The sequence below is a fragment of the Prunus dulcis genome, chromosome 6 (genome assembly GCF_902201215.1).
Source record: "Prunus dulcis chromosome 6, ALMONDv2, whole genome shotgun sequence".
In the NCBI taxonomy this organism is placed as follows: Eukaryota; Viridiplantae; Streptophyta; class Magnoliopsida; order Rosales; family Rosaceae; genus Prunus; species Prunus dulcis.
The window spans coordinates 26,616,141-26,628,317 of NC_047655.1; the positions used below are offsets into that span (position 1 = coordinate 26,616,141).

Consider the following 12,177-nt stretch of genomic DNA (forward strand, 5'->3'; position numbering starts at 1 on the left):
TTAGCCATAATCCAAATTACCAATACACCCTTGTTTCACAATTTTCTCTTATTGGGTAAACTTTGGGCGACTCCTCCTTTGGGCTTTCTTTTGTGTTCTTTACTACCCTATTTTCGGCCCCTTTTTTGTTCCTCTATAAGTGGGTTGGGCCAATTCATCAACTGAACATGTTTGTTTTCTTGTAGTTGCACTCGAGTTGGCCAAGCTAATGTGTTCGCTGTCTTGCACTCGAGTTAGATCCCACTTCCTCTACTTTAGAATATCGAGGAAAAAAATTAATGAAGGAAAAAAATAAAATGAAACTTACTAGAAGAAAGGCCTTTAGGATCTGAGTAGAGGGTCAAACAAAGATTTGCCAATAAGAGGATGCTTTAATATAAAAGAATCATAGTTTTATCTTAATTGTCAAAGTATCTATGAAAAATAATAATAAAAATTGCCAAAGTATGGCACTTTTAAATTAAATATGACTGTAGTGCATGCCTTGAGTTGGTAGTTAGTCATTCATATTAGATTTAATTAAAGACAAAAGAAGTCATTAATCATCTTATGAGGTCAAGTCAAGCTCAATTTAAGTTTCCTTTTGCTTGACTGACTAGCTCAACTCCAAAATAAGATATTTTTAATTAAAATGGCAAAATAGTAAATAAGAATGTCAAAAATTAGCATACAAAAAAACTCTAATTCATTAAATCGAACTAATAACAGAAGTCCATACATCATTGTTCCGTTCATTAATGAAATCATACAAAGGGAACAAAAGAGAAAAAACAACGACTAACCAAATTAAAAATAAATAAATAAAAAAAGAGAAAACAAAATACATATTAATATTAAGTCGTATAGACAGGTACGTCAGCACATACACCACCATCACCGCAACGTGTCGCGTGATGGTTCGTCAAGTCAAGTGGATCTCACATGACCTTCCAGGACTCTAGAGTGGGAAAGCTCGAGAAGGAGTCAAAACCTAATCCCCCAGACGCAACGCCACCTGCCGATGCTACGTCATCACCAATACTCGTCTGCCCAAACGACTTTGGGCCAAGCCCAGTCAATGTCGAGTTGAGCCCAGCCCCCGTCATCGTCGTGGGCCCTACCAGCTGCTGCTGCTGCTGATTGTGATGCTCCAGGAGAAACGCCGAAGTATCAAGGGTCGGCATGCAGCAACCAATCCCGGGTAACCGGCTACCGGGTCTCTGAGGTTCCGGCTTCAGAATCGATGGCAAGGGGACTTGCTCGTTACCGAATCTAACGCCCGTCACCTGTTGCACCATCTGGCGGAAGTTGCTCGGGTCCGCCGTGATGAAAGTCGTCTGGGACCGTTTCGCCGCACGAGACTTGCGTTTCGAAACCTTGCCGCCACCAGCACCGGACACCGGAATCGCGTTTCGCTGCTGGCGTTTCTGCGGCGCTGGGCTCGTATCGGGATCCTCCGAGCCGGACAGCCCCGAAACAGTAGGGGTGGGCGCCGTGTCGGGTTGGAGGATGTTGTTAAGAAACGGCATGAACATATCGGAGGAAGAATCTAGCGATTCTGGGTTGTTGGAGAGAGACTTCTGGAGGGCCCTGGTGAGGGTTTTGGTGTCACGCGAGAAGGTCTCGGAGATCCACGAGTCGGCGAACGTGTTGGTCCTGAAGGCCCAGGGCTCCATCATGCTCGCTACGTTCTCCGACGACGCCATCAAAACCGGGAAAAGCAAAAACTCAGAGTCTAGCAAGATAGAACCTTTCGTCTTCCCTTATCTAAACCGTGTTGGGTTATCGGGTTACTCGGTTATCGTAAAATCAAAGTTCAGATCATTTTCTGGTTTTCAAAATTGAAATGGGTTTTAAGGCGATGAAATGAGAAGAGTGAGTGGGTTGTTTGTTCTGGTAGATCCGTACAGTTATGAGTGTGGTGTTGACTGACTTGGAAGACCTTGAGGCGTGTATGTTAAGTAAGTAAACAGGGGAGCTTGGTGGTGGTCCAGATGAATGGTGAGGAGGAAGACGATGGGTTTATATATAGGGCGGTGGATAAATAAAGGAAGGAAGAAAACGCGTTGTTCGCGGGGACACGCGTCATCTTTCCGTACGCATTGTTTATTATCTAAAAATCTAATTAAGCAGCTCCCTTGTAATTAAGTAATTAAGTGAGCTTGGCAGCTAATAACTCAACCATGGTTGTGGGGTTGACTGGTCAGTGGTGACGTGGTGACTGCTGATTGGCTGAAAAACTTGGAGCTGTGAGGTGGAAGAGGGTAGGGAATCTATCTAGAGACTGGTTGGTTTTGTTAATTGCAATGTTTGACGGTGAAGCCGCGTCATGCTGATGGACTTAACGCGTAAGCACGCTTCCCGATTTTTTCAATTTTTTTTTTCAAAGTTAATTATTTTGCTTTTTGATTTTTTAAATTGTTGCTTACTGTCAGTCAGTACTGGACACTGACCTTGACTTGTAACAAACAAATCCAAAATAAGATGCCTTCTCTTTTGTACTGTTTTACTGTTTTTGGTAAAAGGAAACCAAATTTATCACATCACAATAAGGCCAAGATAAGATAAAATTAAAAAATCCAATGGGCTCACAAGATCCAAACAGCAAACAACAGTACCAAAAAGGCCCAAATAAGTACACAGACGTGAATTAAGTCAATAGGTCGAAGATAATATGCCCGTTTGATCATCATACATTAGGGTACTTCACTTATGTTTAATGAAATGATAATGTGCCTAATATGAAGGTCCACATGAGGGGACATATATGACTAGGATAGATAGAATATCGTTTTGTCAAAAACAGAATGGCCCAAAAGTTAAAGAAAGCGGCCAAGAAAGTCCTTGACCTGATCAATGTAAGGAGGACGAGTGGGAATGATATGACCAGAGTCGTGTTCAATGGTAACAGAGCAACCGTCATCAAATAAGGAGGCAAGCTTCCTGCTTGCTTGATTTGCAATCTGCCTGTCTTTTCCATGGTCACTGCCAAATATGTGAAGCGAAGGGCATTTCAGCATCTGAATTTTCTCCTCCTCAACCTCCATTAACTTCATAAGGCCAAACCCTGAGCACAAAATCACAAATCCAAACTCCATTTCCCCAGTTTGTAAAAGTCTCCTTCGGGTTTGTTGGGCACAAACTAATGCAGCTGCCATTGCTGCTCCCTGAGAAAATCCCAACAGTCCATCAAAGGGCCCCTCCTGAGCATACACAGTTTTGATGTATGCCAGTGATTCTTCAAACCCAGCTGTTTGCTGCTGGTACTGCAGAGGATCAAATGGACCATCTCCCATTTTCCACTCCCTGTCCAGGTTGTCGCTTTCACTCTCACTCTTTCCTCTGAAATCAGGTGCTACAAACCACGCAAACTTTTTCCTGCAATGCTCCGAGGGCGGTGGTGGAGGACTTTGTTGTAGTAGTGATGAAGGCGGTGATGTACAATTCTGATGCGACTCTGTGACAGTTGAGGGTTGGTATATGAATGGTAATTCATGAGGTGCATCCACAAACACGAGCTCAGCAATGTTTTTGAGTTTCTTGGCTAAGGATGCCGTTCTTCCTTTAAAACTTGAGGCATTCTGTCGAAACCCATGTAAGCACAAGATTCTGAGTTTTCTTGGAGGACACCCAACGGCTGTGGACAACAGTTATTACAACATTAGGAACAAAACAATGAAAATGAGGAACGTCTAATACTTCAGGATCCAATTGCAAATGCAAGATGTGTCGGTACACTTGAAAGCACGGTTGTTCAAAGAGATTAAGATTACAGACCTTACCCTGTCTCCAAGGCAGCTGGGGCGAGGGCTTAGCATCTGAAGAGACAGTTTCACGCTCAATTTGTTGTGGTATTGAACTCAATCTTCCATTTTCAGAGGAAGAAACCAACTCAACACCCTTGTGATGATTCTTGCAGAGCTCACAGACATATACAGAGCCCTTCCTCTGCTGAGACAAATTCAAAAATTCAGTAACAATGACACAAATACGTGAATCTAAAGAGAGTGCCACCAAAGGACAATGTACTCAGGGAGACTTACACACAAAGGATATACCATTTTAAATGCAGGATTTTTTATAAAACAAAAGCAAAAATCTTCTTGATCCACCCTAATATAATATAAGAACCCAAAGACTGGTGACCAAATTCGCAGCGAAGCTTGAACTAGCTCACTAACATAATGAGATTGCTTTTTTAAAACAGTCAATCATTCAATTAGTAATGATAAAACTAAGTTAGAAAGCATACCTGGCAACTCTCACAAACTAAGACAAGCATTCTACAATAACAGCAACGGAGGCGTGAAGAATAATCATCAAACGACACGCCACAGAGAAGACAGGTTCCCAAAATATTTGCATCTGAACTCCCAACTGAAATCCTACAGTCACAAAGAGAATAGGTATTCCAACTTTTTTATTTTGAATTTCTATCACCAAAATACTCAATGATAATGTTTAATTAGTATTAACCTTTATAAACATATAGATATAGATAAAATTGACAAGCCAAACAGAAATAGGGCACAGGATGTGGGTACAAATTCATGGGCTTTTCTTCACATGCATCTATTTGGCAATCCAAATCGAAGAATAAAAAAGTATACCAACTATGACCACAAGAGGCATTCAGCACCTAAAGAATCATACCGGTGATCAAAAACAAAGTTCTTTCCTCTGAAAAACCCACCATGTGGAAACTGTTCCAAATAACGCTGTATTCCACCAAATAACTGCAAATAAATTCATTTAGCATGAGAGGTCGTCACGTTCATCATCAAGAAGCATGAATCTTACTCTATAAAAACAAAAGGCTTCTTCTTTACAAGAGCGCACCTGAAATACATTCTCATATCCAGCACCTTTTGATCTAATATAGGCTGATGCCATTTCGCACCTGATTCCTCCAGTACAATACCTGTAACAGCACCAAAATATGAAGTGAGCGGCGTATAAATTTAATGGATGTAGTTATGTCTAGAAAACTGACCGATTATGCAACAATAAAACTAGTTGCCTTGGAAGATTTTCTCTGAGAATCTAACAGCAGAAACTAATTTGCAAGTAAGATAAGATCGAGTGACAACTTATATTCAAAATATAACCACTCACATGAGAACATTTTTCCCTTGCAACTGATCAGAGTTATCATCAATCCATGAGGGCAGATCACTATACTGCCTAATGCCTGGATCCAAAGTTTCCACATCTGGTGTGTGGAACTTCCCAATTCTTGTCTCGTACAAATTCCTTGCATCCAACAGAACAAGTTTTCTGTCGCGCTCTGTGCTCTCTTTGTCTAGTTGTCCTGGAAAAACATACACCAATTATTGAATACCATTATACCTGTAAGTTTTCAATTTCTCTTCACACGTCCAACAACCAGAACAGCCCATGAATAAAAAGGCAAAAATCAGACGGGAGTCACTAACCAGCTCTCTGTAGCATGGAATGAAACTCGTCTGCAGAGAGATGCTTTCCAGCATCTGAAAACTCTGGTGATTTTAGCAGAGGATTAGAGCTAAGAGTAACCAATTCCTGAGTTCATGATAAAAAGATGTAAATACATAGACATATATATAAATCAATAAAATGGTAATAAGCATAGTGCTAATCTTTAATTCAAAATATCCACATCAAAAATAAATGCACACTCCAAATCAAAGCCAAATTCTTGAAAAAATAAAACAAAAACCACAGACAAGAAAATTTAACGGCAAGAAATCACCTTGACAATGCGAATTGAGAGAGAAGTGAACCCGCATTCTTCAGCAACCTTGTCATTCAATGGGCGACCACAAGCCGCCAGCTTGAAGTCGGTTCCTTGGAACAAACTATTCGACTCAACCGCAGCAATGTGCTTCTTCAGTGCAGACAACTTCCCCCCAACCTAAAACCAAGCCCAAACTATCAATTACTAAACGCCCAGAATAAAAATTCCACACGAAATGAGGCATATCAAAACAATTGTTAGTTTTTGCTTGAAATTATGAAAAACCCATCTCATAAAACTGGGGAGCATTATGTTACAAATGAAACAGAACGTACGGTGACGTTGACGCCAAGCGGAGAGATTCGAACGCGGCCGAGGAGAGAGAGAGAGTTGCAGTTGGAGTGGTAGAAGGTGAAGAGCTCGTCGAGGTCTGGAATTTGGGTGTATTTGTAGTATAGAAGAACCCCATATTGGTCTTCTTCTTCGTCTTCTCTCTCTTCATGGTCTTTGTTGTTGATATTGGGTTCCATTGTTGAAAGCTCTCTTCTTCGGCAGGTCAGCCTGAACGTGAAGTAGCAAGTATATACTTCACACGGGAAGGAGCAGCAAACCCAAATTCAACCCGCAAAAGTTTGAGTTGGGCTGCCCGCTTCAACTTAACCCAAATTTAACCCAGGTTCGAATTTTACAATATATCTTTGATTAAATATCAAATAAAATAAAAAATATTTTAAGCTGTTATATATCTTACATTTGAATTTTCTCATCTTACATGAGAGATGATGAATATATCAAAGATTATATTCTATAGGTGACGATAAGTTGTCCTTTTGTGAGATTTTGTTGCAAATGGAGCACAGACCAGATCAATGCGGGCAACCCGAGCCAAACCCGAATGTTTCATCGGTTAACATAGAATTCAATAATTTTTCTCAACACAACTAATATCATCAATCAAAAGATTCTAAAAAAGTAAATTTAAAAAAACAAAAACATGCTCAGAAGTAAATTTAAAAAAACAAAAACATGCTCAGAACAGAAGCCATTATTTTTGCTCCAATTCCAGGTAAACACAAGGAGTGACAATTTTTTCCTATTAGAAGTATGGAAATGCAAAGTAATAATAGAAAACAGCCGCTTGCGCACATCTATCAAATTCCATAGACAAGCCTATGTGCCAACCCAAAAACCCTGGCCCTTGGCAGTGAGGGAAAATCAAAATGAGGTTTGGAAATTCATCAAAAGGAGGTAAAGAAACCTACACTGCTAGAAAAACAGAATCCTATCAAAATTTGAAACCACCAGGGGGAGGGTTGGGCTGGTTTGCACCAAAAGTAAAATCATGCTGATTTCCATCCCCATTCTCCTGAATGTTCTGTCCTTCTTCTTCCTCGGCCCAATATCTCTCCAAGATCTTCACAGCCTTCTCATAAATTTCATTGTTATCATGTGTCTGCAGATTCTCAATCTTATCCAAACCTTCACATTCATCGACCAGTTGTGCATAAAGATTGATCCCGTCATTCATTCCCATTTCTTTGTCTGCCTCACCCACCTTCAGAATGTTCTCAAGACCTTCAAGGCACACAGTTATAATCCTTGGATCTGGGCAGATTAGAAGATCACAGAGTGGTTTAATACAACCTCTGGAAGCCAGGTGTCTGCAAGAACATTAATCATGCATGTAAAATATCGGAAGATATGGTATGAACACTATCACATAATCAATCTGCTAGAAGAAACTTTAAGTAAAGAACACACTTGAGTATTTTGTCTTTGCCATTGTCCAAATATATACCAGAAGGTCATCACTATCAGTGTTTTTCAACATTAGAATGGCAGCCAATATATTGATTTCAAGTTTCCTTTTCTTTTAGGGGAAAAAAAAAAAAAAAAAAAAGGAATTTCAGTGCTTAGTACTTGATAGTTGATATATGACATTCAAATTGATCAGTTATGTGAAGTGGAAAACAGCAGGGTCAGACAAAAGAAAGAGATTAAGGGGAAGAACATCCACTCAAAAGCTGATAAAGCTGAGTAGCACCATGTATTTCCATTTATTATCTGGCTGGAGAATGTTGCACAACCCAACTCTTTTCCCAACTTTCTTTCAACTCTCTCAATGAGGTAGGACCCCAAATATTGTGGAATCAATCCTGTGATAGAGTTGGAAGTAAAATTGGAAATAGAGTTAGGTTGTATAGCATCTTCCATGTGGGTGTAGGTATTTATCTGTCCATGTATGCAAGTGGAAAAACTAATCCAGTGGTAAAGGTAGAGCATACTGAATCTGGTCATGAGATCCTCCAGAAGTGGCATTTGAGATGGCCCACGCAGCCTCCTTTTTTATGTCAAATTCTGCATGTTGGAGAAGTTGCACAAGCGGGAGGATTATATCGGCTTCAATCACAGCCTGTTAAATGGAATTTAGTAGACAAAAAATGTAAGAACTGTATCAAGTAACATCCTCCCAGATCAAATTAATTGCGGGACAAGGCAAGAAACAAGATCAAGGAAACTTCCTACAAGCAAAAGGGATTAAGAAAACAAATTCCAATACATTTACAGAGACCATTCAAAACATCTATAGAAAATTTATAAGCATTTTCTTTGCCAAGTAATTATATAACTGGTAAGAAACAATATCAGTCAAAACAAAATAGAAGTGTTAATAAAATAACTAATAAACAAAATCTCCCTTCCTTGTGACAACTAGGCTATGTAAGTGTGGGGCTCTTACCCAACAATCCCCCAACCGATCTACCACTAAATAAAAGAGTACAAATAAAACCATCCAGTTATATCACGCAGTCATCCTACTTGTAGAGATGGTTATGAAACACCAGACACCCACCCTGAACATGAAAACGTAGTACAGTGGATTTAGTGGGTGCCATGCATTAACAAAATGCATGAGATAAGAAAAACTGATAGGTGCAAAATTTACTTATGTTGCGCTACGATTGGTACTTTGGTACCTTTAGAAGAAAATATTTGAATTTGACTTCTTAGTCCATACTGTCTAACAAGAGAAGTAGTGATTTTTATATTTAATAAAATCCACACTTTAAATACACTTATTTGGAACATGATGAACTTCAAATGCTCAAGAAATATATGTTCTTATAAATGCTTTTCTCAATTCATGACAAGTGAGTATCACAACTTTCTTTTCTTGTTTTTCTTTTAACATTTGATGCAAACAATTTAAACTAAGTAGTCGAATTTAAATCCAGAAATCCAAATGCAATTTAAAGGAATTTATACCTGTATTTGAATTTTATTCCCGGCTGTGATATTTGAAATTGTCCAACAAGCTTCTTTCTTGATGCTCTTTTTGTGATTTTGTGTGAGAAGTTGATGGAGGCGAGGGAGCACTTGGTTATCAATAACAAACTGGAACATATACAGAGGTCACTTTGTTGCTATACATAGCAATGAAAATCAAGGCATTATAAAAAATAAAAACAAAAACATAGAACTGCTGTCCTGCAGGAAGAGCAAATTCGGATGACATTGGGCTCTAAAGGGTAAATACAAATTAGTGTTAATACCTGAGTCTGGGAATCATCACCAGTAACAATGTTTCCCACTGTCCGAAGAGCAGGTATAAGAACCGTAGGTGATGGATGACTGGCATAAACAAATCGTAGTGAATAAAAAATCACTCAAGGTGAGTATCCTAAACAACTATGCTAAGATAATATGGACCAGTGAAGGCCACTGCCACATGTGAATAGCTTGTAGAGAGTATAGAAACTTACATCAGAAGCTCCATAAGTCGCTGGCAGACGCCCGCTTCAATCACAGCCTGAATTTTGTCATTTGGACCATCTGAGAGATACGATAGGGCCCAGCAAGCGTCTGTCAAGACTTCTTCATCATTTAAGTAAATAAGTTGTCGAAGAATTGGTAAGGCAGGCTTCACCTGAAACAAAAAACATGCAGATAAGCAAGCAGAAAGGGTACTTATTACAGTCACATAAGGCATCAACCAAAATTAAATTAGGAAGGGATGCCAACTGACATTTAACATATATTATTAAGGTTTTAACCAGAAAAAATTCTCGAAATCCCCACGAACCTGATCAAATGGTGTTGCTGGCTTGCCACGACAAAAGTTTGATAAAGTCCATGTAGCATTCCTTAGCATGGATAACTTGGAATGTTCATTTAATTGAGCTAGCAATGGCATTAGTGCACCTTGTCCAAGAACAAGATCCCTGCAACTAGGAGAGTCGCCAGCAACATTTCCTAGAGCCCACACTGCCTGTTAGAGAATCATGAAAGCAAGGATTGTCATCCAGTACAATCAAACAAATGGAAATTTCTGGCAGTCAAAAGGGAGAGAAACTATAAGTTGTAGAACCAGTAAAACTTAGAATGTAAAGAAGCATAAATACCAAAATAATGAGCAGAATACTTTCTGAAACTCATGACTAACTTACATATCATATTGAAATTGGAAAGAATTTCAAACATGCATAACTTAGAATCATTCAGAAAGCCCAAATACTTTTTCCCAGTGTTCTGAAGTCAAATTTCTGAACTTATTAATAACTTATATATCATATTGAAACTGGAAAGTCTTTCAGATATGCATCACTCGAAGTATTTAGAAATTCCAAATCCAAAGGCAATGCTCTCAAGTTGATGAAAAGTGTGAAAGGTAGTGAGAGACAACCTGCTCTCTGACATCATCACTGCCAGAGCTAAGAAGCTGCACAAACATGGGGACCGCACCATGTTCAATAACAACTCGTGTATGATCTGATGTTCCAGATGCAACATTAGTCAAAGCCCATGCAGCTTCAAACTGCATATAAAGATGAAAGTCAACCTCAGTGTCTGATTACACCTTAAAGGATAATTTAATTTTAACAACAAACATAAAAAATATTCCGTACTTGCAATTGGGGCATATCATGTCTCCCAAGAAACTCCACAAACCGAGGGACCGCACCTGCTTTTATAACCTCGTCAATTGGAGGGCTGCGTTCTACACAAAAACGGAAAAACAAAAGTCAAGAACACCACACGAATATTTCACCTAAATAGGAATAGGAAATGAACTTCAAGTATTGGAGCTGCTCCCAAACCAATTGATAATAGCTTCCTAAACTGAGTGGTAGCCTCCAATTGCAAAGTAGGATCATCAGACCATACTCCTTGCACCATTGAGGGAATACTTTCCAACTGTTAAACAACACCAACATCAATTAATGACCAACCCTTTTAATATAAGATCAAATTGCATGAAGAGGAACATAAAGAGTCATCTTTCGAAAGATCTCATGCATGAACATTCTTCTTTGCCCCCAGGACTTGAACGAAAAAGAAGCAAACTATACAACTTACTTCTTGAATAAAGAATCAAGCTATACAACTTACTTCTTGAATAAACGGAAAATTCTCCGTTGCCTTAAGCAAACTATCGATTCAACATCCCTTATAATCAATTTCTTATAAAACGGTAATTCTCATTTTTAAATCCGTTCCCTTTCCTTCACTTTCTCAGCAACCAAGCACATCCATACAAACTAATCCCACAACAATTCAAACCAAAAAATCAAACAAACCCCACAACCACAACGATTCAAAATCCCTAAGACCCTAAGCTCAAAAAAAAAAAAAAAACCACAAAGTATTACCAAGAAGATTTAAAAATAAAATAAAACGAAGTAGTACCCTCTTCTCGAAAACGACGGCGGTTTGGGTGCCATCAAGCAGTTGCTGCTGGGACGGAGGCAAGCCTTCCCTTCTCTTCTTGAGCAAATTGTCCTCGCGCTTGTTCTTCCTGATCTCCACCAAGTTGTCCTCCCTTCTCCTCCGAGCCTGGTCCGCATCCACTCCAGTCTTGTACGATTTCTTGCGCACCTCGGTGCGTGTGCCCGGGCGCAGAGACATTGTCTTCTGATTTAGGTTTTGGTTCGCTTTCGGGTCTGTGAAATAGCGCTCGCAAAGTGTTCGATGAAATTACTCAAAAGAAAACCACAGCGAAGAAATTGATTGAGATTTCGGGGTGGGGGGAATATAAAATAAGAAAAATAGGCGGGTCTGGGGTTTGGCCGGGATCGTATGTTCGTATATCTTACGACGCAAATACATTCCATCTTCAAATCTATAATATTCAATAACACGATCTACGGCTCACCTAAGATATGAGAACTTGTAATTTAAATTTGGCAAATCTCAGCCGCCCGTTCAATAGCGTATAGTCTACGACATCTAACAAATGAGAATGACATAATTAAATAATTTTATTTTTTTCTGTTGGGATAGCTTTTCTCATTTCTTTACCAAACTTTAAAAATAAATAAATCTAACTCGTATTAAACAAATGAATTATTGGAGGAGAACGTCAACATATTACTTGTGAATCTGAAATAAGATAGTGAGTCATTTGAATTGAAGGGATAATGTGTACAATAATCAAGTAGTTGATGTAATTTTTGAATTTCGTGATTGACAATTTCTTTTCT

The 12,177-nt window shown here is 39.1% G+C and overlaps 3 protein-coding genes across 4 annotated transcripts; all 3 read right to left on the bottom strand.

Annotated features, from left to right (window-relative positions):
* Positions 1–662: 662 nt before the first annotated feature.
* LOC117632411 (calmodulin-binding protein 25) lies at positions 663–2,069 on the bottom strand. Its single transcript, XM_034365874.1, has one exon. It carries the CDS (start codon positions 1,683–1,685, stop codon positions 918–920), a length of 768 nt encoding a protein of 255 aa, XP_034221765.1. The 5' UTR covers positions 1,686–2,069; the 3' UTR covers positions 663–917.
* A 533-nt stretch (positions 2,070–2,602) lies between these two features.
* Positions 2,603–6,470, bottom strand: LOC117629881 (rhodanese-like domain-containing protein 6). Of its 2 annotated transcripts, none has more exons than XM_034362533.1 (9): positions 6,031–6,470; positions 5,711–5,872; positions 5,415–5,520; positions 5,095–5,290; positions 4,819–4,900; positions 4,633–4,715; positions 4,232–4,364; positions 3,762–3,927; positions 2,603–3,616 (listed from the first exon to the last, which is right to left on the bottom strand). In XM_034362533.1, exons 1-9 carry the CDS (start codon positions 6,223–6,225, stop codon positions 2,799–2,801), a joined length of 1,941 nt encoding a protein of 646 aa, XP_034218424.1. In that variant the 5' UTR covers positions 6,226–6,470; the 3' UTR covers positions 2,603–2,798. The 2 variants fall into 2 exon arrangements, with proteins under 2 accessions (XP_034218424.1, XP_034218423.1); XM_034362532.1 differs by having other exon boundaries at positions 3,762–3,930.
* Positions 6,471–6,728: 258 nt separating this feature from the next.
* LOC117629882 (importin subunit alpha-4) lies at positions 6,729–11,777 on the bottom strand. Its single transcript, XM_034362534.1, has 10 exons — positions 11,384–11,777; positions 10,795–10,891; positions 10,603–10,694; positions 10,380–10,511; positions 9,780–9,965; positions 9,460–9,623; positions 9,250–9,328; positions 8,963–9,091; positions 7,981–8,108; positions 6,729–7,356 (listed from the first exon to the last, which is right to left on the bottom strand). Exons 1-10 carry the CDS (start codon positions 11,600–11,602, stop codon positions 6,981–6,983), a joined length of 1,602 nt encoding a protein of 533 aa, XP_034218425.1. The 5' UTR covers positions 11,603–11,777; the 3' UTR covers positions 6,729–6,980.
* Between the last annotated feature and the right edge of the window lie 400 nt (positions 11,778–12,177).

Excerpts from the sequence above, each read along its gene's own strand:
- LOC117629881 (XM_034362532.1), bottom strand. The coding sequence starts at position 6,225 with ATGGAACCCAATATCAACAACAAAGACCATGAAGAGAGAGAAGACGAA. Across the intron at positions 4,901-5,094 it reads CAAGGGAAAAATGTTCTCAT|GTATTGTACTGGAGGAATCA; the intron begins GTGAGTGGTTAT and ends GTGCTGTTACAG. Across the intron at positions 3,931-4,231 it reads TAGTTTGTGAGAGTTGCCAG|CAGAGGAAGGGCTCTGTATA; the intron begins GTATGCTTTCTA and ends AATTTGTCTCAG.
- LOC117629882 (XM_034362534.1), bottom strand. The coding sequence starts at position 11,602 with ATGTCTCTGCGCCCGGGCACACGCACCGAGGTGCGCAAGAAATCGTAC. Across the intron at positions 9,329-9,459 it reads CGACTTATGGAGCTTCTGAT|TCATCCATCACCTACGGTTC; the intron begins GTAAGTTTCTAT and ends TGTTTATGCCAG. Across the intron at positions 9,092-9,249 it reads GTGATGATTCCCAGACTCAG|TTTGTTATTGATAACCAAGT; the intron begins GTATTAACACTA and ends TATATGTTCCAG.
- LOC117632411 (XM_034365874.1), bottom strand. The coding sequence starts at position 1,685 with ATGGCGTCGTCGGAGAACGTAGCGAGCATGATGGAGCCCTGGGCCTTC.